Genomic DNA, 22,548 nt, shown 5'->3' with positions numbered 1-22,548 from the left:
GAGCACACAAGTGGGCCACTGCTGGCAGACTTTGGGCTGAAACAATAAGCAAAGCAGCCAGCATGACCACAGCTGGAAGAAGATGCCTTCCACAACCCTTGGTGCCACAAGAGCTGGCAAGGTCTAAGTTAGGCCCTAACTTAGAGTGGATTACTCTAAGTGGAGTGGTTTCATTTGGGTCCTAATGCAACCACCACACTTTCAAAGTTCACTTGTCATTGACTTCTACCAGGGGCCTTTTAAAACTTGCTTTGCAGTGTCGATGCAAATACAGGCAAATGTTCAAAGCCACCACTCATGGATGTTGAGCTCACCCCAGAGACTGAAGATGTTAGCCTAGTTCCTTGGTATGCTGTTTTTTCATGTCTTCCTTCAGGTCCATGCTAAAAGAAGCCCACAGAGCCACTTGAAAGCTATATGTACCTCCTCCCTGGGATTTGTGAGTTTTGGTGGCACTGATCCTCACAGCCACTGCACGTTGCCCACTATGACCCCACATAGGGAGCACACCCAGAAGCCTATTGCACCTGTTCCAAAATCCATGTGTACAGCCAGAGTGAAGAATCCTTGTGATAAATGAGAATCAGATGCAAGTGGCCAGTGGAGGAAAGATTACAAACGGGATTACATAAAGCAATTTGGGGTGTAAACGACTATAGATGTAGGTGGTGAGAAGGTTTGTTGGGAGACTCCACACCTGCTGAGCTGTGTTAAGCAGCTCTGTGTGAATTCCTGATTGCATTTCCTGATGTTTATGAAATAAAACACAGCACCTAGAGGTGTGTCTGGCCTACCTGTGTGTGTTGATGGCACAGAAGAGGAATAAACAAGCAGCTCCAAAGAATTAACAAGCTGTGTTTAAAGAACCCTATTTCAGCATTGCAGTTGTCCAGGAGCACCCAAATGTGCAGTTACTGTAGCTCCACCGAGAAGTGGTAAAATGTTAAGGGACAGCAAGTCATTCACTCCAGTCTCTTGTTCATGGCCTAAAATAGTGGTGTATTCAGTTCTTATCTACATTCAGGGAAAATTAGTCCCTCTTCTTCATAAACTTGTCTTTAGACTGTGAGCTGAATTGATTTCTCATGAACTCCTAGATGCCTGCTTATGGTTTTGCTCATTGTGACCTTTCTGCATAAGAAGCCTGAGAGATAAAGTGGGTATATGGCCTCTCCATAATTCCAAGAACTACTCTTATAATCATCCATGTGAAACATATACAGGAACATCTTCCAATATTTCAAGCAATCCTGATTTCCCAAAAGTGCATATATTTAAGTGTGGGACAAATACAGAAATCCAGAGAGCTTCCAGATACCACGTAAGCTGCAGGGCCTCTTCCATTGGGTGAAAGATATGAAACATTGCCATGTGATTGCTAGCACCACTCCTTGAGCTGAGAACATTTCTCTCTTAAGAAACCATAAGGTCTGTTCATCGGGATTTACTTCCCTTTCCTACTACTCATTGCCCTTCTGTGGCTTCTACATAAATAGCATTTCAATTTTGCTTTAAGTTTTTTTTTTTGTTTCCTTTCCACTAACAAAACTGAAAGTTGTTAACAACAGCAAGCAGAAGAAGGAAATTCTGAGCACACCAGAAGGCACACGAGCTGAGGTAAGACAAGATTTGTCTGCTTTTTCTGATGTAGATAAAAAGGGTTGCAATAACTAAAATACAAGCTACTAAAACACGACCTTTGTCTTACTTGCAGTAAACTTTGAATTTGCTAGTAGCTGTGCTTGTTAACTAAATTTCTCTATGATAACACAGGGCTTCTGGATTTTCTTTGGCAGAAAAAAGGAAAAGTAGAATTGTGTAACTAGGACTGTTTCCAGATGGAAGATAGCAGTCAAGTAGTGGATCTGATTAATTAAGTCTTGTATTTTTTTTTTGTTTTGTTTTGTTTTGTTTTGTTTTGTTTTGTTTTTTAACTAAATGACACATATAGATTTAGTTTATGGCCAGCTTTTAAAATAAAAAGAGCTAGAGGTCAGAATCTCGCATGTAGAAAGGTTAATAAAACGCCGCATGTTTTGGCAAATTGAATTCAGTGTTAATTCCAAAGATTACATTCTGTTACGTTTATTCTTGGTAATGCTGCTCCTGAAACACAAAGTGAGTACTAGAAAGAAAGCCAACATGACTTTAAGAAATATTAGAACTTCTGTTGCTTCTATATATAGCGGCAATACCATAACTGCCTTCCTACATGTATTCAGATAATGAATATGATGAGACTACGGTGTCTGGGGTCTTCTGCAGACAAAGGGATCCTGTGATAGATTCACAGAGCACTTTTTTTGCCTGTAATACAACCAGGTCTATATACCTCTTAGCATTGCAAAAATATATTTTTTGAATGAATAGTCTGAAATCCTTATTCATCATTGCGTATGCAGAACATCTGACTGAAAATATGTTCTTTGGTTGTTCTCTGCATTATGGAGATCTCAGTAGTAGATCTCAAAGCAGCAGATTTTGAGCTTTTACTTGGTCTTTTTCAGTTCAGTTCCACATTTATACATTTAGCAGTGGTCCCCTCAATCACATCTCCCCAAAAGGAGCGTGTCCTTTTGTCCGGGCAACCACAGAAACTGTTCCCGCTGTCAGCTGAGATGCTGGCTGACTTGTCTGTCTGCTTGCTCATGGTGCAGCCTCCCACTAGAACTGGGGAGAGCCCAGCCTGCCAGTGCTGCCTGCTCCTCACTGCACAGAGGAACACCCTCTTCTCTCTGCTTGAAAGCAGGCTCCTAACAGCCCTGCTGAGCACCCCAAGTCCCAGTAATTCTGTGGGACCCCGTGAATAACATTGCATTCATACTATCCTCCACCTCTGCAAATCTGCAGACCTTGACTGTGTCCTCCTGTATGTACTGAAGAGACCCAGATTTTTTAGTCCTCACTCTTAAAATCCTCCACAAGTCTGGTCTGACTACTGAACTCTATAGGACCGCATTGCAGATTTGTTAAGCCCTACACTTTGCTTCTTACCCTTTAGCCAGCTTCCAGTCCATCAGAGAACATACTGGCAACTTAGAAACATTTGGTGCAGAGCTTTGTCAAAAGCTTTGACAAATCCAACTGTGTAAATGCGTAAATATGCATATACAAGTATAAAATGCTCCCCTTCATCTGTCGAATTCTTGGTTCTGGACTGCTCCTCTGTCCCAGTACACTGCTGAACCAGGCTCTACTGTGATTGCTAGTACAGGGCTCCCTCCATCCAAAACTGCTTTAACTAGGACCCATGCAGCACTAAAGATCAAATGCAGAATAACATCTTGTATTGTGGATTGTGGGACTAATTATCCTAGGAACTGGGCATTTGTTGCATACAGATATCTCTGTATCTTATTCTGATGCAGCATCACATCTGTACAAAGGCATCTGAAATCCCCTGCTAATACTTCCTGCGTTCAGCTTTTCTAATCTCGCTTAACATTTTCTGATGACTATCATCGTTGTGATGAGGAGCTTGGCAGTGCGGTCCTAGTACTATATTTTTATTATCATAGGATGGGATGTCTGCCCACAAGGACTTTGTAGCGCTTCTCTGTAGCAATAATATTTTTATGCTATTGCTAGTTACACAGTCCTTCCTGCACAGTGCCACTCCTCCACCTGTACATCCTACACTATCATTACCATAAAGCTGGTAGCATGGCAACACGGGCTCCCATTGATTATCCTCTCCCCAGCAGGTCTCGGAGGTGCCTGTTGCACCAGGGCTGCTGTTCCATGCCAAACCTTCCAGCTCCCAGGCTTTGAGCTTTGGGGCAGAATTACATGTAAGCTTTGCTTTTTCTTATTCCCTCAATATAGCACGCGCCAGCCTTTATGGGCAGTTGGATTTGCCTTCCCTGGTTATTGCTGTTATTGCAGCTGTGCTTTACAGATTTTTTTTTTTTTTTGGTCTTTTTCCCTCCTGGCCTTTTCAGCAACATGCTGGATGTCAGCAGCACTGCTCTTGCAGCTCTTGTCAGTCCAGCCCACTTGCTCTCTCCCATGCCCGTCAGCTCTCCTGTTGCTTCTAATCAATTACTCCTCTGCAAACCTTTCAGTCTGCAGTGCCAGCACACCAACTCCACTCTGGGTACGGAGCAGCCTGTCCTTTCTGTACAGCTTGCCTTTATCCCCAAAGATCCCTCATTTCCTTACATCCTAGGTCTCTCCTCCTTACAGTCTCATCCATGAGCTGAAACACCCCAAGTCTGTGCAGACTGCTACCTGCATCCCAAACTTAAAATCTGATAGTTTGGGGACACTTTTATTAGTTTAGTATCTCCTTCAGTCAAGATTAGTCTCGTCCTTCTTTTGCTCTATCAGTTCCCCACCTGGTTTGTGTATCCATCTGTTTCTTGAGAGTGTTAGATTCACTTTCTTATTGCCACATAGTCTTAAATCACACTCAATCCAGGCTGAAATAAAAGGCAGCATTTTAATTAATAATGACTATATAATTTATTATGTATATAATTTATAATAAAAGGTCAATATTCCTTTATGATATCCATAATAATCAAGCAGTAAATGTTTCTAGAAGACTTCCTGGAGAATAAATTAAAAAATAAGACCCTCCAAACTCGACGTCAAATCTACTTACACTGCAGTTACTTCAGAAAAGCCTCCCTTTTCCTTGATAAATGGATGTGCTCCCTTTCCTGCCAAGGTAGAGCTTTGGGATGTGCATCAGCTCCTTCTTCTTGGTAGAAAATCACATATAGAAAAAAATTTCCCCCAGGGAGTTTCAATTGGGTAATTCTTCCAGCACCACTGAAGAGAGACTCCCATTGCAGACTTTCTCTTTCTCTCCCTCTTTTTTTCTTTCAGAAGGATGTCAGATTGTACCATCAATCTCCCTTTCGAAGTCTTTTTGGGGACCCTCTAGGTCCAGTCTCTTACCTGAAATCCCTGCTGTTTGTTCCTGACCCATGAGACAGTCTGGATGCTCTCAGTGAAAAAGTTTGTTGCCTTTCCTTAGACATGTCATTCGTTCTGTGTATCAAGGAGCCATCTCCTGGCCTTAGCTGGCTGGTGAATGGCTCTTGGCTTCAAGGAGGGAATTAAAATTCTCTCCTTCTCCTCTGTGGTTGCTTGAGATTGTCCTGTGTAGAATATATTTTTCACTGCACATCTTCTATCTGACACTGATCTGTGTGTTAAAACACAATTAATAGGATCATCTGCATATGAAAATTGCAAGGGTCATTCCTGGCCCTTTGCAGAGGGCAGGCACCATGGTGGTTAACACATTTCAGGCTACTGGTCCCCAGTCTTGCTCGTAGGCTGCCGATAACAACTTAAGGTTTTACCTGCGTAATCTGGAGAGGAGTCTGAGTACTGGCTCTCTTGCCAGGTGCAAGGATGCTGAGTTTCCTCAATTACACACACACATCTGGTTTCTTGAAAGTCTTCAGATGGCAGGAGAGGTAAGGAGCACAAAATAGCTGTAACGGTAGTTGTTAGATGGATAACCTCACCTGAAGAGCTTGACCAGTGATGACTCAGGCTCTGTGCCTGTGGTGCCCATAGTGATTTCCCCAGAGCAGAGGTACCCAAGGGCTTTTCATCAACAGGACTTTCATTACTCGTGGTGCTGAGCAGGGCTTTGAATTTGACCGTACTCCAAGTTCTTCCTCATTCTACTTTTTTATCTCACAGAAGGGCCTGGTGACCCACACAACAGGGATGCTTCTACGAGTGGTAGGTTTCTTCACTGACAGATATTCTGTTGTGTTTTGAGGTTTCTAAAGGCACAGATGCTTGAGTCATAGTAAAATACAATCAAAAGGTCTCTTCCCTTTGCAGTATCTAGGGATGCAATGTTTCCCTGCAAGATGGGACCAGCTTCCATTAGGAGAAAAGCTGGTTCCTGATCCCACACAGGAAACTTTGGTGTCAGACAGTAAGTAACTTGTACAGAGAACCAAAATCATTCAAAACTCCTCAGACTGTGAAAGATTTGATGGGGACTGTACCTTGTCTATCCCTTCTGCTGTGGAAGAGGCTCTCAGATGAGATCTCCTCTAGGAGCACTTGTTTCCAGAAGCTTTGCTGGGCACTAATATTCAGTTTGCCCATTTCCAGTCTTCAGTGCTCCTGACCTTCCTAGGTATTGCCTTTGTTTTCTGAAGGGACAATTGCAGGCACTGCAGGGATGGACACAAATTCACTGTGAGTCAAGGTCCTCATTCCCTGAGCTGCCACCGTCCCATCTCGCCACGGCGTGGGTAAGCCCTGCTCCACAGGAGCCCAGGCTGGAGAGGTCCCATTTCCCATGCTCCGTCTCACAGTGGAGCCAATAAAAGGTGACTGCTAGGGCACATCTGGTTGCTATATTAAGGGATCCAGACACAGCCCTGGACATGTCATGGGCTGCCCTCAATATAGCACAGGCTCCCACACCATGGGAAAAGGCTAAGGGTTCCCAAATCACCTCCTGTTCACAGCAGCATTGCCAGTACTCTAGTGGGCAAGTGGCAGACAAGGGCTCCCAAGTCTAGAGCCCACTCTTCCCCCTAGGGACACTCCAAGAGTGCAAGTAATTTCATTTAAAAGCACGAAGCCTGTGAGGTCCGAATTGAAATGCAACCCATAATCATGTGCCATCGGCCCATTATCACTCCCTCTGGAGCAAATTGAAACATCCTTCTTCATGCAGTTGGAAATCTCATATAATTCTCTTTTTTAGGGTAAAAAATTCCAGAGCTTCATTTCTGGGATGTGCTGGTAGATGCCGAGAGGAGATTGCTGTCCCACTGTTAAACAAGTAACAAGGCTAGAGACTTCATTTGCAAATACTCCTAGCTGCAGGTTTGCTGAGAGAAGAAATGAGGAGTTTAGCAAGGAAATAGCCTCTAATGAGAAATACATATTATTTAGAGTGGTTTAGTGATCAGAGATTTTGATTTGATTGAAATACAGCCTCATGGAAGGGGAAAATGTCACTCTCTATGAACACAGCCTGCTTTTTTGCAGGCCATTTTCATTAGGACTGCTAATGCAGGCAGTCCTGGAAGTGTGCATAGATGAGTGTCTGATTTAGAGGAAATGAGCACAAAAAAAGGTTGAAAAAGCAGTAAATGAAGCAAAGGCCCTGCAAAAAAAAAAAAAAAAAAAAAAAAAAAAAAAAAAAAAAAAAAGAGAGACCAATTAGAGGAAAGAAGAAATAAGGAGGAGAGAGTTAAAAAAGGAACCATGCATGACTAGCACAGCATTTACTCAGTGTTTCAGGTCGAAACATCCGTAATTGACACATACTGAAGTATGTCGATATGCCCTTGGTATTGCTATTCGTTGGAAAGCCCAGTGACACGCTTTCAACAGCAGATAACATACCAGAAAAATATGACAAATTATTGTCAAATTGGAACTAGACAAATTTTGACTTTTTGTCCTAATTTGAAGCATAAACTTACCAGCGGACAGTGATTTCTCTTTTGATGTTTCCTTGGGAGGTAACTGGGGACCCAAAACCTCCGTGCTACGCAATGGCTGGTGGTAAGTCGGGTTATTTTGCATCGAGAAGATCAGGGATTTGCCATCAGACGTGGGCATAACATTCACCTTCAAGAGCCAGCATTTTCATAGTTTGAGATAACAAACATGCTGTAATACTGAAACCATTTAGAGCTTACTTGGTGCTTTATATCTTGAGATCGTTTACAGGAGCATCACAAGTGATTACTCATTAAGGAACCTTTATTTTCCACTGAATTTTGTAACTTCTGCCCTGTGAAACCACCCCAGCACTGAACTCCCTGCAGAGCTGCAACCCTGCACTCACTCCACTTCTTTCTACTTTGGCAGGAAGGCAGAGACTACTCCGGACTATGAATATTTCCGAGATGGCGCTATACAACAACTCAGATGACAGCTCATTCAACTGTACCATTGATGCCTTCAAGCAAGCCATTTATCCTGTCATGTACCTCTTTATCTTCTTCCTGGGTGTTGTTGGAAATAGCCTCTCCATATATGTTTTCTTCCAGCCTTCCCAGAGGAAGACCTCGGTAAACATTTACATGCAGAACCTGGCTGTTTCAGATCTCATGTTTGCGAGCACTTTGCCCTTTCGGGCCTCCTATTACCTGTTGGGATCGCATTGGATATTTGGCGATATTGCCTGCAGGATTATGACGTATGCCTTGTACGTGAACATGTATTGCAGCATTTACTTTCTCACCGTGCTCAGCGTGGTTCGTTTCACCGCCATTGTCTACCCGTTCAAGCGCTGGAAAGTAACCAACATGAAGTATGCCAAGATAACCTGCGCAATGATATGGGTCTTTGTTCTGGCAGCCTCCAGCCCTCTGTTTTGCAAACAAATCGCTGGGTACGATAAACAAGAGAAATGCTTGGACCTCCACCCTGGAAGCACAGATATTCTCCTCATGCTGAACAGCGTTGTCCTCGTTGTGGGCTTCACCCTGCCCTTTTGCACGATTATCATCTGCTATGTCTTTGCCATCAGGGCACTGCTCAAGTCCAGGACTCCTCAGCGCAGGAGGACGGTCTCTCACAAGAAGGCACTGTCAACCATCATCATCACTCTCATCCTCTTCCTCCTGTGTTTCCTGCCCTACCACGTACTGCGGACGGTCCACCTGATGCTCGGCAGCTGGAGCCAGAACAACCTGGCCGTGCACAAAGCACTGGTGGTCACGCTCTGCCTTGCTGCCATGAACAGCTGCCTCGACCCTGTGCTCTACTACTTTGCTGCTGAAAATTTCAAAGCGAGAATCAGAAGTTTATACCGCAGGTAGCTGGGGCAGAACTGCGAAATCACACACGCACATTCCTGCTGGAGCGTCTAGACTGGGTCCATGCTATTAAATGGAAGAGGCTGCATGACGCTGGCCACACTGTAGACACGCTGCTCTGTGCCAGGCCCTTCTGGACCACAAGTGTCTGGGAAAGACCTCATGGGGTTGGCCAAAACCAAGGCAGGAGCTCTGCAGTGTGTTTGGTCAGAGGTTAGGTGCCTCTGAGGGCGTGATCCCCCATCCTCGTCTGTTGAGCGCTGTAGATGCAGCTCTAGTGTCCACCTTCCCCATGACAAGGGAAGGAAAGGAATGTGCCTTGCTACTAGAGTCCATTTATTTAATTTCACGATACCCAACCAGTGATTTAAAGGGAACACACTCACCTGAATATCTTAGTGTCTCTTTGCTCTCCATTTCCCTGCGTGTATAGAGGTGCCTGTCTCAGGTGCTGTGTCACCCAACAGCTTCACACTCCCCTGCAAGGTCTCTTTACAAACACTGCCCAAAGGTTTACACATACTAGAAATGTAAAGTATCACTAATACTTTCTGCTGAAGCTGACTTTGTAAATCAGGCAAAGAACCAAATGGGACCCAGTGCTGGCACAGCCTGCTTAGCAGGCATTACCATTTCCAAATTTTCCTCTCTGAGCTGGCCACTGAGGTATTTTGTTTAGCATTTCACTGATTATCAAGTCAGATTACTGTTTCCAGCAAACTGTGGGTACTGGGATGCTATGAATGATGACTATTGGCAGTGAGGGCAAGACATGGGCTGGCATGGAGCTGGAGGGCTGCAGGTTTGGCAGCCCATCCCCATGTAGGGATCCAGAAGCAAACTAAAATTATTTAGGCAATGACGAGTTACTTCTATGCGTACTTTGGGAAAACTCATGAAATGGCTGTCTGCATATTTAAGTCCATGAACAATTTCTATCATATCTTTTTAATTGTACCTCATTTTTTGAGTAATAATTAAAACAGCAACAACAACAAAAAAAAAAAAAAAGGTTTTAAATGGCTTGTCATGTTTCCCAGGAAAGCAACTGTCTCATGAAAACTTGCAGACAAGGCTGAAAGCCTTCTCTTCCTGTGAAATCCTCCCAAAGGAAGGTTTCTGCCAGTGAAAGTGCTTTCTCAATGCTCTAAACCTTGTTGGAGAAAGTTCTTGGTAAACTGAACATCATTACTCCCAAGCAAAAATAACTGCAACTAGCTATTTTCAGCTCTGTCTCAAATTTGCAGAAAATATGTCATTGCTGGTCAGGTGGAAAAGTACTTGACATAGCTTTAAGAAAATCTTGTTTTTCTTGGCTATCTAAGGGTTATGTTCAATTAAAGAGTCAATCTGTTTTAGTCATTTTATGCTGCCTTTGACGTAAGCACAAAGTTTTAACATGAAGTTTTCACCCATGTTCGTTTTCCAAATCCTTATTTCAATAGCTCAGATTGGCTTATGGGTCCAGTGGCACATCTTGGAGCTGACCTAATGAAGCCATATGAATTCCTGCAGTGCTGGGTCCCATGCTATTGAAGGAATAAAGAGTAATACACAAGGTCTGCAATGTCAGTGGGATCAAGACGGTAGCCTGTGCAAAAAGATAGTGGGAAAATAATTAGAAGGAAAGTGGGAAACCTCTTTTTCTGTGTTTTTCCCCTATCAGGAGTAAGCCTGAGCAAGGACAATCCTGGACTCTCTGGCAAGATACTGTACGCCTTAAATGCTACAAGGGAATGGAAAATGACTAGAGATGGTTATCTTCAGCCTAATCTCACCAATGTGTTTGTGTCTGTGTGTATCCAAATGCACCTTATTAGTGAATAGTTTTGCATCTAAAAGATAGATATATCTCACTTGTGTCAAAACCGTGTTTCAATAAACTAGATTTACTGGGTGCTGAAGTTATGTTTTGTATTGATTGCACAGCTAACAAGGAGTCTCCTTGGAGTGCAGGGGGAGAAAGATGAAGACACGGAGATCGAGTTCGTGTAAGTGGGCTAACATTTCACAAGACAGAAATGTCTTTGGAGGTGTGAGAGCATCCTGTTGTCATCTTCACCAAAGAAATAGTTGGGAACATGAGTCAAAATCCGGGGTATGGATATATTAACGGATTTTTTTAATATTATTTACTTGCAAAAGGATTGAAGATCATCCTTGTTAGAGATCCTGAAGTGCAACTTTAGCAGTACTTGCATAACATGCCACGCTCACATTTACTGCCATTCCTCTGTTTGGTACCCTTGTATGTTTCTGCTCACTGAACAGAAGACCATGTAGTAAAAGAAAAATAATAATAATAATAATAAAAAAGAACAACAACAACAAAAAAAAAGAACAAAAACACACACCAGGTTTATTATGAAAAATAAAGCTCCTGACAGTTAAATTCCTAGTAATGCCTCTGGGTTCCTCAAGGGACCACCTACCCTTACAAAGTATTTTGGCACAGTTCTTTAATTTTCCAGGAGACAAAAGTCTATAAATACCTATGTGCCTGAAAAGTTAAACCAATGGTAAATTTTTGAGCTTGAAAGATACATAAGTATAGAAATAGAAGTCTTTAAGTGACTGGTACCCCTAAACAATTGTAAATGTGTTAGCTTCATATTCGTGTTTTCCTGTCATTCATGGAAGCCCTGGTATTTCTAGGCAAAGGCAATTTTTCAGTCCAAAGCTACACCAGGGATAAAGAGATTTTCTAAAGTAAATCCTCCTGCGTCCTGAACCACTTGACCCTTAGTACAAGGAAATACTTGGAGCAGTGTCACAGTGCATAGGGGAGCATCATGTTGTCGTGGACTACGGACGTGCCTCTGCATCCTGCCTCTTCTGTTTTCCAAACGTGACCCTATGCCCTCCCAAAGGATAATTCTGCTCCTTGCCATTGTATAAAAGATCTTTCTGCATGCATAAAAAAAATAATAAAAAATGAAAGTGTCACAAATCAGAAGAAAAAAACAATGTTTGGGATAAATATTACTCTTCAACTAGCCAATGGTGAACAAAAGTCTTTCAGGGAAGATTGGTGTGAATTGGAAGAAAATTGTTGAGCAACCTGTTTTTTTTGTTGTTGTTTGGTTTGGTTTGGTTTGTTTCTAGTATGGGCTGGAGAACTTTATTATAACCAATGTACTATATATAGTAGTCTAAATTATATCATAAACATTACAAACTATGAATAGTATAATAATATATAAAAATAAATGGAATATGTATTTATTGTGTCATATTCAGTATATTTAACATACATAATGCTGCTTTTTATATAAATATATGTAATGTATTATTACAAGCAATGCATTATCTCACATAATTTTCATTTTCATGATATATCCTCTGCCCTCCTCAACACATATACTGTTACCAAGGCTCGTATTTTGCTTGAGCTCCTAAGAGTGTCTGGAGAAAGAGGTACACACTTTGGTTCTTAGCATCCCCTTCCAAGCTTCATATTCCTCTGTGCTGTAACAGCACATCGTTTGTTGGCAGCAGACCAGATGTCAGACTTTTTCCCCTGTCTTTGAGCTGCTGCTACTTCTTATGGTCCTTTGGGATGGTCAAGAGAGAAATGACCTGCTGCCCCTCCAGCTGACAGGAGCGGAAATAAGTTCCATCCAAAACAGCCAAGTTTAGTCACAGTCAGGAAGAGTCAGATGTTATTTCATATTAGTCCAGTTGTGTACTAATATTTTTATTTCCTGCATGGTATCTGAGCCAGCTCGAATGACAGCCTCTTTCAAAGGCTTTGTTAAAAATGCAAACTCAAATTCCCTGAGAGAGCCCAGTATCTTTCAAGGTGCTGCAGCTTTCTGGACGGCACTGACCATGACCTGACACACAACATGATTGTCCCCATGTAGCTCTGTAATCCCCTATCTCTCACAACACTTAGCCGTGTATATACAGGAATCTTTCTAGACATCTGCAAATATAAGCAATATATTTAATTGCATGCAGCTGATGTTATGTAGTTACATCTGTTTATGCACTGGTCAAAAGCTTAAGGAAGCCAAAGGAATTAAACAGCTTCCTTTGTCCCAGATTCCCTTTTGGCCTTTCAGAAAATCTGGCCTGATTTCCACCACCACTTCCCCTCCCTTTGATTTTACAGCTGAAAGCACAAAGCTGCCTAAGGCTGGGGCCAAAGCCTGGTCGCTCAAGTCACATTCCTGCTCACATGAGCAAAATTAGAGCCTTCATTTCTGAAGCTGAGAAATAAAGCTCTGCACTTCAGTGTCTACCACCTGTATCACCTTATGTAGGCCTTGAATGCTGGGGTTGGTAGTGGGCAGATTGACTCGTGGGGTTGGGTGTCCCAATTTCCAGACATGGAGCAAACACGTTTGCTGGTGCTATGCCTTCCTCTGAGCAGCCATGGCATGTGAACAGGGGAAGGTTCACTCACAGTGGAGCTATGTTTCATGGCGTACACAGTGTTTGTAAAGGAAATCCCCCAGGGTGGGGATCTGCACTTGGTGCAGATGTTTTTTTACCTTATTGCCAGCTTTCTGCGCTGGAAGTAATTTCTGGTGACCTCCCACCGCAAGTCTCCATATCTGTTTTCGAGGGCTTTGTTTCAAATGTTGACATATAGAAGTTGATAACAAAGCCCACGAAGGTGGGGCTGAGCCCTGCCCATGAAAACCACTGCTGTCTCATTCGTCAGCCTTCTGATGTGGTTATGGCCTGGTCATGAAATGCTTCTGGTGCAAAGCACGTGGAAGCAGGGAGCCTGGCCATCCCTGGCAGGCTGGCTCCAGGCCCTGCTGAGGCTTAGCCCAACAAGCCCTCCACAGCAGAGAAAGCCTTGCTTGTGCTCAGTTTCTCTTTGCAACTAGTCCCTTGACAGAGTTTGGGGAAAAAATATATATATTTTAAGGGTGCTTTGCACATTGCTGAGATACTGCTTGCATGCTGTGTATTAGCTCTTTTTTTTTTTCTTGGCAGCTACAAGGACAAACTCAGAGAGAATGGGAAAAATGATCCAGCCCAAGAGTCGTCATACATCTTCTGAAGGCCTTTATTACTCCAGTTGGAGTTGTCTCTTCTGGTGGTCCCTCACCACTAGAAGACAAGATTTAAACCCAAGTCAGAAATATGAACATGCTCTAAAAACAGTACTATCTCATTGATTTTTTTTTCTTTCTTCTTTTTCTTTTTTCCTTCTTTTTTTTTTTTTCTTTTTCTCTTCTTCATTTTGAATCTCACTGAACTTTGCTGTTGAAGACATTGGACCTAGCCAGTCTTCATGGCACTAGGTTTGGACTGATCGGAAGCATGGAGAATTCCCTATATAAAACTGATAGCAGCAGAACAGGCAAATGCAGCTCCTCCAGAAGGTGGAGGTGGTGTGTGGAGAACACAGCTCAGTGCTGCTACACCAGCCCTTCACAGGTGCACACTCACTTGGGCAGCCTGTGGTCCAGGGTTTGGAGCACACACTACAAGCCTGCAAGGAGCAGGATGAACTCAAGGTCTATGAGCATGGCCTGCGGTGCCTTTTGCTATTTTCTGACTATCTGATCTAAAGCTTGAGTGCCCTGTCTTTCAGGGGGGGTCCTGCAGACCTGACTCACAGTCAGCAAAACTCAGCACCACACAAGCACGTGATGTGGGCAGCCAGCCTGTCAGTAGGGACAAGAAATTCTTCTTGGGGTTGTGCTATGGGAGATGATAAATGTAAAAATGACAGGCTTTCCTCAGATACCAGTTCCACTCATGCACTTTGCACTTGGCAAGAAGTAAAAAGTGTTACTGTTGTCTCCCCCTAAATTACCTGGGGTGTCCCAAAGCCATGGACAATGAGCAACATGCTGAGGCAAAGACAGGCAGCATTTAAATGAGCCTTTCCAAACACCACTCCCCAAGCAAGACCTTTTCCCCAGAACCAGCCAGCAGTAAACACCTTTAAAAAACACTGAATCTCCTCATGAAAGCCTTTACACGATCATGTCCTTTTAATTCATCTTCTGAACCAAAAGAGCACACACAGCTACTCATCTAACCAAGCCAGTGACATCAATGTAGAGACACACACCTATAAAAGGGAACTCCCAAACCAAAATATCCCCTCTCCCATGTCCTCTCTCTGGCCAGTACACCTTGCTGTTTCCACCCATACAGTTTGTATGCCATCTAACCACTGAGCTGATGAGATGGCATAGCTTTGGAGACCAACCAGGACATTGGCAGAGGGTCTATACCTGGTCAGAAGAGAAGGGGTAAGGATGGCAGCACTCCTGTACCCCTGGGCAGCTTATAGGGCCAAAGGATACCCTGACATCTGCCTGTCTCTCCTGCCCCACCCCAAAAAATGCGCATGACGCTGGCAGCCCAATGGATGGGGAACCAGAGGGAACTCTTTTAGCTAAGCATAGCTAAAACTGACTTTAGGGTGCATCCAGCTTCAAGTTTCATAGGGAACCAGGGTCACGGGGCAAAGAGAAACCAACAGTAAGGGGAATGGTGCCAAAGCTTTATCAGAAAACATCAAGTAGAAGCAAGGAACTTATGAAACCTCTGACAGGAATAGCTTGTCATAGCATGGCGATATCTCCATTTCAGAAATTCGTTTACTTTGAACTGATCTTCCAGGAATGAGCCTTTAAAGTCACACAGGTGACTATCCCAAGTTGCTTGGACTGTGCCTCATAGCTGAGAACTTTCTTAAATTTTCAGTACATTTAAAGATGCTTATTTTTGGTTTGTAATGGGCATTTGGTTTGTAATGGGCATTTTCATAGCTATCACATGGTCCCATAATATACTCGCCTTTGGAGCGCGTTCATATTCCTAATTTTTCAGTACACATTTATTTAGTTACTCATGCAGACACACTCATACTCTCACATTTATTTTTTGTATATTTATATATTTAGATACTTATATACATGCCCATAGATATTAATTTGTGAAGTCAGTTAATAAGTATTTGATAATCAGTGCCAAGCTTTTCAAGGTGAATGTCTTTTATAACCATATTTCATTAATATTCCAGTAACAGATTTTACCAAAATAAAAGATTCAGAACTATCCATCCCTCCCTCCTCTACCACCAAATTACCATGCAGATCTGATGTACAGTGAAACTTTGTTCATTAAGTGGTGTATTGGCATTCATGGTGCACTGGTGAAACCCTTTCCTCTCTGGGGATAAAAAACCCAACAGAACCACCCTAAACTTTTTGTCCAACATTTTCCTAAATTTTGCTCAACATCCTTATTATGAGAGAATTTCTGCTTCCAACTTGACTGTAAGCCCCACTTTGGCCTGAGGTGATATGTAAAACCCTCAACATGCTGTCTTCTTTTTTAAGAAGTTGACAAGCCGTCTATTTTTCACACGCATGAAAGCTATGTAGAAAAGATTTCAAAAATCTCTACTGACAGCTGTGAAATAAAGAGCAGATTTGTGGCCTGACACTGGTGTAGTATTTCTTGCCCTATGGTGTGCAAACTGCTGGGATCCATGGATCCTTCCAAGAGACTACAGTATGTAAGGAAAACAAGCAAATCTGCTGTCACTCAGATTAAATGTGCCATTGAGGGGGGGATTACACATCCAGAAGGAATCAGAAAGTTGTCATGAAACATCATTACAAAATATGGACATCACAACCCAAAATGCAGATGTCTGTGTTCCCTGCATGTACCACCAGCATGAGTAAGCAAGAGCATAAAAGCAGCAAGGCTGGACATTAGATTTTGAGAAGTTTTGTGCAAGCTCCATTGGATAGTGCTGCACTCTGGCTGTGTTCCCAAGTGCTTCAACATATGCAAAGAAGAACGGGAGATCTAGCAAAAAAAGAAATCAAACCCTTCAAAACAGCACTGAAGAAAGTAAAGGGATTCTTTTAAAACATTTAGGACTTTTTACCTAAAACCTCCCTCTCTCTCTCCCATCAAGAGCAATGTTCCCAATTACAACTAATTTATCAATGTGGAAGGCATCAAGAGAATTCCAATTTTTAAAGTAGAATGAAGAGATGAAAATGTAATAGCCAAAAATAAAGATGAAATAAAATTATATTGAAGACTCATGAGGAATTGAAATTGATTTGAAGGCCAATATAATCTCCCTCCAGTAGAAGACAGCATTATATCTTCTTCCCATACACAAATGTGTAAGAAGCAATCAAATTTTATTGTTTCAGAAAAGATGTGCCATAAGCGGAGGTGGTAACAGAACACAGTCAGATTGTTCTGCAGCTCTGGGGACTTTTGCTCATACACTGTGGGATTGCCCAGCTGCCTCTGGCAAATGTAGAAAAATATAAAATCTGATGCAAACTGCACCGATGCTGTATTTTCAAAATCCAAGCTGGGTATTTAGGAAGTGCCTAAAAACACACAACACGGGAAAGGATGTTAATAAATATGCTGATTTCCATGGGAGGAGACAGATAAAAAAGTAAGTCTGAATAGGGGAATAAGTGAGTATGAAGACCATAACTATATCAAGGTTGAATTCACGTGCATGGAGCTATGTCCTGGTGCAGCCAGGTGCTTTCCAGGCCAGGCTAGACAATTTAAAACCAATCAGATTATTTAGACCTCAATATTTCAATGTTATGCTGTGGTGTAGAATGAACCTGTGATGGATATGGAGACAAAGCCCAAAGTTTGAACCAGAACTGTGTGGCAATAAGCAAGACGCTGACTTAACGAACAGGGATTTCCACCCTGTAAACCACAGAGTGATAGAAATCATAATGCTGTACAGTTCAGAGAAATATAAAGAGGTCACAGTGTGATGACATGCATTTGAAGCATCCCAGGCACATCTGTCTATGGTGAGGTACAAAACCCCGGGGTGAGATGTTCACCTCAGATAGACTCAGCTGGAGACGTGTCCCAAGCCGGGGGGCCATGAAGAAATTCCCCCCTATATTTTCTGAAAACACTGCAGTACATTAGACATGGCTTCATTTCTTCATGTAAAATACAATAAGGCAGAAATATTTCACCCCCCCCTGCACTTGTGGTGCACTTTTGTGAGAAACCACCTCCACTTCTTTGATGTTTCCCCAAATTCCTCTGTTGCAAGAACTTCCTCAAGCAAACTCTCTGCCTCCAGGTGCATTTAGCTCAGTTTTTGCAGAGGACACCTTCCCCTTCTTCCAGGTTTGCTGCCTGAAGCATGGAGGCCGCTCCGCCAGCCCAGCATCCCCGGCACTATTGGGGTTTCCTGCGCGGATGTCAGCTGTGAGGGACAGATATTAGGTCGGAACTTCATGGCTGTAGCGTCAGCCAGGACGTCTCCACCTCCTCTGTGAGTCATCCTGCGAGATGGAGGCCCAAGGGCTGTCTGTGTTTCTGGTGCTTACAAATGCTGGCGGTTTCCTAATGAGACGAGTGGTGGAAAAACAGAGGCGCTATCTCTGTTTCGCTGTAATTCAGAGAATGTCTTCCATAAGCACTATAATGCTACCTGAAGTAGTTTCTGGGTTTCAGATGCCTGTGAGATAAATGCACAAGTCCCTCTTGGTTCCCCATATTACCAGCAGAAGGAGGTGGGCATTTCCCAGTGCTGGTTTATTCCACCCTAACACAGAGGATGTACGAGTTGACCACGTTGACTTTAATAGCAGCTCAGGGTGATTCTCTCAGCCTTTTTTTTTTCTTCTATTTTATAGATTGGTATTCTTGAGCAAGACAAATCCCATCTTAAATCTCTCAGTTCTTGCTCATGAAAACCACAGGGACGCAGCACTGGAAGAGATCTCCTGGGAAATGGTGCTGCTCTGCTGCCAGCAACAACAACACCATATGTCCAGGTACACAAAGCAATCACAGGCACCTGAAAAGCACTTAAACGACCAAAATAAAATGTTTCTTTGAAAACCTTTTTCCAGATGATGGCAAGAAACGGTTTTCTAGTTTCCTGTCTAAATGCAATCATAGAGGATTTGTTCAAGCATTGACACTCTCCTGTATCTTCCATGGCTTTTTATTTTATTTTTTTTATTTTTATTTTTTTTCCCACCTGGGATTTATTTGCAAGGCATATTATTGAGGGGAGACATTTTTGTTTTGGTTTATTGCTAAGATAAGCATGTCACATACTCTATGTCACGTATTCATGCCATTCTTCTGTGCACCCACTTGAGGCTGAATGCCTCTTCCTGCACATGCCTGTTCAGGACTGCACACAGTGTTTCAGCCCAAGCAAAATAATTTATTGTTTCCAACAGAGGAGGGCCACATATCTGCTGTTGTTATGAATGTTTACAGCAGTGCCTACGCTGATGGATAAAAGAGGCCAAGCAGTCTGGACGAGCTCACACCCATGTTAACATTCAGAACAACCTGGAGAGAGCCAGCTGGAGCCCTCCAAAATGGAACTGGGACTGATATAACAGACTCTCTGAGAAGCAGATAATCAACTTTTTGGCTTGTCCTGGCTCCCCTTTATCTAGCAATATTCAAAGATTAAGTGGTTTCACATTTTGCACTTCTGATGTTGTTCCTGTTATAGATTTCCCACAGGCTTTTCAACATGATTCCGGAGTCCTTTGCTTTTAATTTGTTACCACATGCTCACTTTTGGTGGCAGCACTGTCAATAATAAGGTAAAAGGGGATGGGTTTCAGGTCTGATTATGGAGGACCCACAATATAAAGTTCCCTACAGCTTCCAGCTCCTTCTTCCTGAGCTACCTGCTGTGATCTTTTTTTTAGAGAAGGATAACTGACGTTTTATCCTCATGTATGTGCATCTCTTTTTCTTCCTCTTCAATAGCAGTACTAACCAAGAGCTGGTCAGTCTGTGACCCCCAGCTTGAAGGACTTACTAAAAATGTTTGCTCTTCAATCTGCAACACCATTTACTCTAGATTTCTCCGATTTGGAGAAAGAGGCTGAGTATTGTGATGCAAGGACTGGAACAGAGCAAATCACGGTTCCTATAAATGAGTCATCTCTGAATCTACTGACTATCCAAAGACTGCTGTTTTATATTAACTTGGTGAATTGCTGAAACTGTAAGAAACAATGTCATGAGAGTGAAGCAGGGAAAGGAAGCAAGACCTAGAAAACCAGTAGTAAGAAGAAGGGGAACTAGGGAAGAAATTAGAAACAGAAACTTTTTTATGGGATAACTCATCACAGCATGAGCCAGCTTTTGACGCCAATCTGAGATTTCTCCTGTGGGACAACTTTCTTTTTACATTTCTGACTGATGAGAAAGTGGAGGTCACTGATCCCACTGCTGAACACCACAGCTTGCAAATGGCCTGACCTACCATGGGAAGGGACATGGAGTTGGCCAGGCAGACCCTGGTTCTTCACGGCTACCACTGGGAGCAAAGATCCAGCCTGGGTGAGGAGGGCCAGGGTGACGCTGATAAAATTATGACCTTGGTGAGTAACATCTTTGTATGGGAATGGATGCTGGAAGCTGGATGCTCTTTCTAGGGATATGGTTATAACCGTGTTTTGGTGCTGATTGCTGGCTTCATGTATACTTCTCACTTCTCCAGTCACAGAAAACTGGGGAGAGAGCATAGATCCAAGGAATGAATGAGGGGAACAAAGTTAAGGGGAAAAAAAAACCACACACATACTGGAGTGGAAAAAAAAAAAAGAGAGAAAGAGAACGAGAGAGAGGAACGGGAGGTGACAAAGACTTGAGCACAAGGAAAGAAAGGGGACAAGAGAGAGAGAGAAAGGGAGACAGAGAAAAGAAATTATTGCTGATATCCAGGAATCAGAGCCATGCAGTGGCAGAGAGGAAGATGCATGCTGCATTTAGAGAAGCTGTATAGAAAGTTTAACTTACGTCAGTCTCACTATGACTGGCTTACACTCATGGGGAAGTGTTGCATGTTAAAGAGGTAGAGAGGGCAGCAGAGTCCAAGAGACGCTAGTCTAAAAGTTTTGCCCGAATATTAGTTCTTGTCATGATTCTTTGTTTAGAGCTGTGGGATGTTAACAATTTAAAGAGTCATCAGCACCGAGCCTGTCTGAATATTTTCCCAAGGCATATTGTACATATGACACAGTAAGGCAAATGAGTAATAGCTGACAAGAGGACTGAAATAAGTGATATGAAGCAGCTCCTTCTACAGTTGATATTCTGCAGATATTAGTGGGAGACCTGCACCAAGGTCTCAACAACCCCTTGATTTAACCTAAATGTCCAGAAGCCTCCTGTTTCTGCTTTCAGTAGGGTAAAACCTACGTGCAGCCTAGTAAAGGGAAATGCAGGTTCCAGAACGACAGAAACTGTTGTTTTTCTCCCTTGTTCTCCATCACTCAGAAATGAGTCAACAGGAGCATGTGTGATTCATGAGGAAAACTCTGAGGAAAACGCCGAGACAAAGGATCACTTTTGTCCTTTTTACAGACAGATTGCTTTTATTTTCCTAACTCTCTAGCATGGGAACCCTGCTCCTTCTCTGCTTGAGGTACAAGGAGTCATCCACTTCAGGGGTGGGGACTCCCTTATCCCAAATATCTTCTGCTTCTCTCCCTTAAACTAAAAACTAAAGGCTAAAGATTTGGGGAAATCCAAGAAGAGAGGAAAATAGGCTTTGAACTTCCTGGCTTTGTCTGTTTTGACAGCTAAAGGTAGTGAGGCTGAGGACACCAGCACATCCATACTGCCAGACTGCTGCTTCCTGGCAGGTTTTGGTCCATGTTGACAATTTCAGGCAACACCCAAGTTCAGGGCACTGCATGGGCTGGCCAGGAGAGAGTTTGGCTGCAACCACATGGACTTGTAGCAGGATCATAGAATAGATTGGGTTGGAAGGGACCTTATAGATCATCTTCTTCCAAGCCCCTGCCATGGGCAGGGACACCTCCCACCAGCCCAGGTTGCCCAAAGCCCCATCCAGCCTGGCCTTGAACATCTTCAGGGATGGGGCAGCCACAGCTTCTCTGGGCAGCCTGTGCCAGGGCCTCACCACCCTCTGAATTTCTTCCTAACCTGTAACCTAAATCTCCCCTCTTTTAGTGCTTAATCACTCCTTGTGGAAGAGTGATTAAACATGAACCATGTTGCACCACTTGGTCTCAGCATGAAGTAAGAGGCCCTTGAATTGTTGTAGCCAGTGACATCTAGGGAAGGTTTGGGTTAAAGCCCTGATTACAATGTAGATGTCTAAAGGAGAGATGAGGCTGCCCTGGTGTACTCTCAGCCTACTTTGGACAACCCTCGTTGCTATTCTGCGCTGTGAAAACTCTCCACCACCTCTCTTGTGCAACTCTGAGCCACAATGAATAGCTGTATTACTTACAGCAGCAGCAGTAACAGTAATAGCCACATTCTTAATCTGCTGGTGTCTTTTATTAGTCTTTGGAGGCTTCCAGCTCGAAGAAAGGTCCTGCAAGTATGAATAATTTTGCCTCGGCGCACCTATATAAACTCAGCGTAGCTCCACAGAGGTCAATGACTGCTTCAGATATTTACAGGTGGAACTGAACATGAAATATGAGAAGCTTTGCAGAATTGCAAAGAAAAATGAAGCAAATCCTGCTTCATCATTTAGGCATTTAAATAGCCTTTATACAGTTAACCACAGTATGCAGTTTGGTGTTTCTAAATATGATATTTCAATAAAGCAATGCAAGTTTTAAAATGCAGCTGTCACACAGCAGCAGACGGAGTGAGCTCATAAAAGTAAATCCCTCAGTACAGATGACATCACCGAGCTCTTTAAATGATAAACTTTCACCTTCCTGAGCCAATACAAAAGAAGCCTATCTTCTTGCTAAAAATACAGCGTACCAGCAAATCGCATACGCTCAAACTGCACATTAAAATGCAGAGAGAG

General features: G+C 43.0%; 1 protein-coding gene and 1 long non-coding RNA gene across 2 annotated transcripts in view; both read left to right on the top strand.

Moving 5' to 3' along the window:
- The first annotated feature begins 1,389 nt into the window (after positions 1-1,389).
- CYSLTR2 (cysteinyl leukotriene receptor 2) lies at positions 1,390-11,062 on the top strand. The gene is made up of 2 exons (XM_068674603.1): positions 1,390-1,617; positions 7,813-11,062. Exon 2 carries the CDS (start codon positions 7,836-7,838, stop codon positions 8,766-8,768), a length of 933 nt encoding a protein of 310 aa, XP_068530704.1. The 5' UTR covers positions 1,390-1,617; positions 7,813-7,835; the 3' UTR covers positions 8,769-11,062.
- Positions 11,063-19,605: 8,543 nt separating this feature from the next.
- Positions 19,606-22,548, top strand: part of LOC137852655 (uncharacterized) — a 29,898-nt gene continuing 26,955 nt past the window's right edge. The window contains exon 1 of the long non-coding RNA XR_011093970.1: positions 19,606-20,131. This is a non-coding gene — a long non-coding RNA (uncharacterized lncRNA). The remainder of the gene's footprint in view (positions 20,132-22,548) is intronic.

The sequence above is a fragment of the Anas acuta genome, chromosome 1 (genome assembly GCF_963932015.1).
Source record: "Anas acuta chromosome 1, bAnaAcu1.1, whole genome shotgun sequence".
Taxonomy (NCBI): Eukaryota; Metazoa; Chordata; class Aves; order Anseriformes; family Anatidae; genus Anas; species Anas acuta.
The sequence above is the reverse complement of the archived record's forward strand: the minus strand, read 5'-3'. Positions and strand labels throughout refer to the sequence as shown.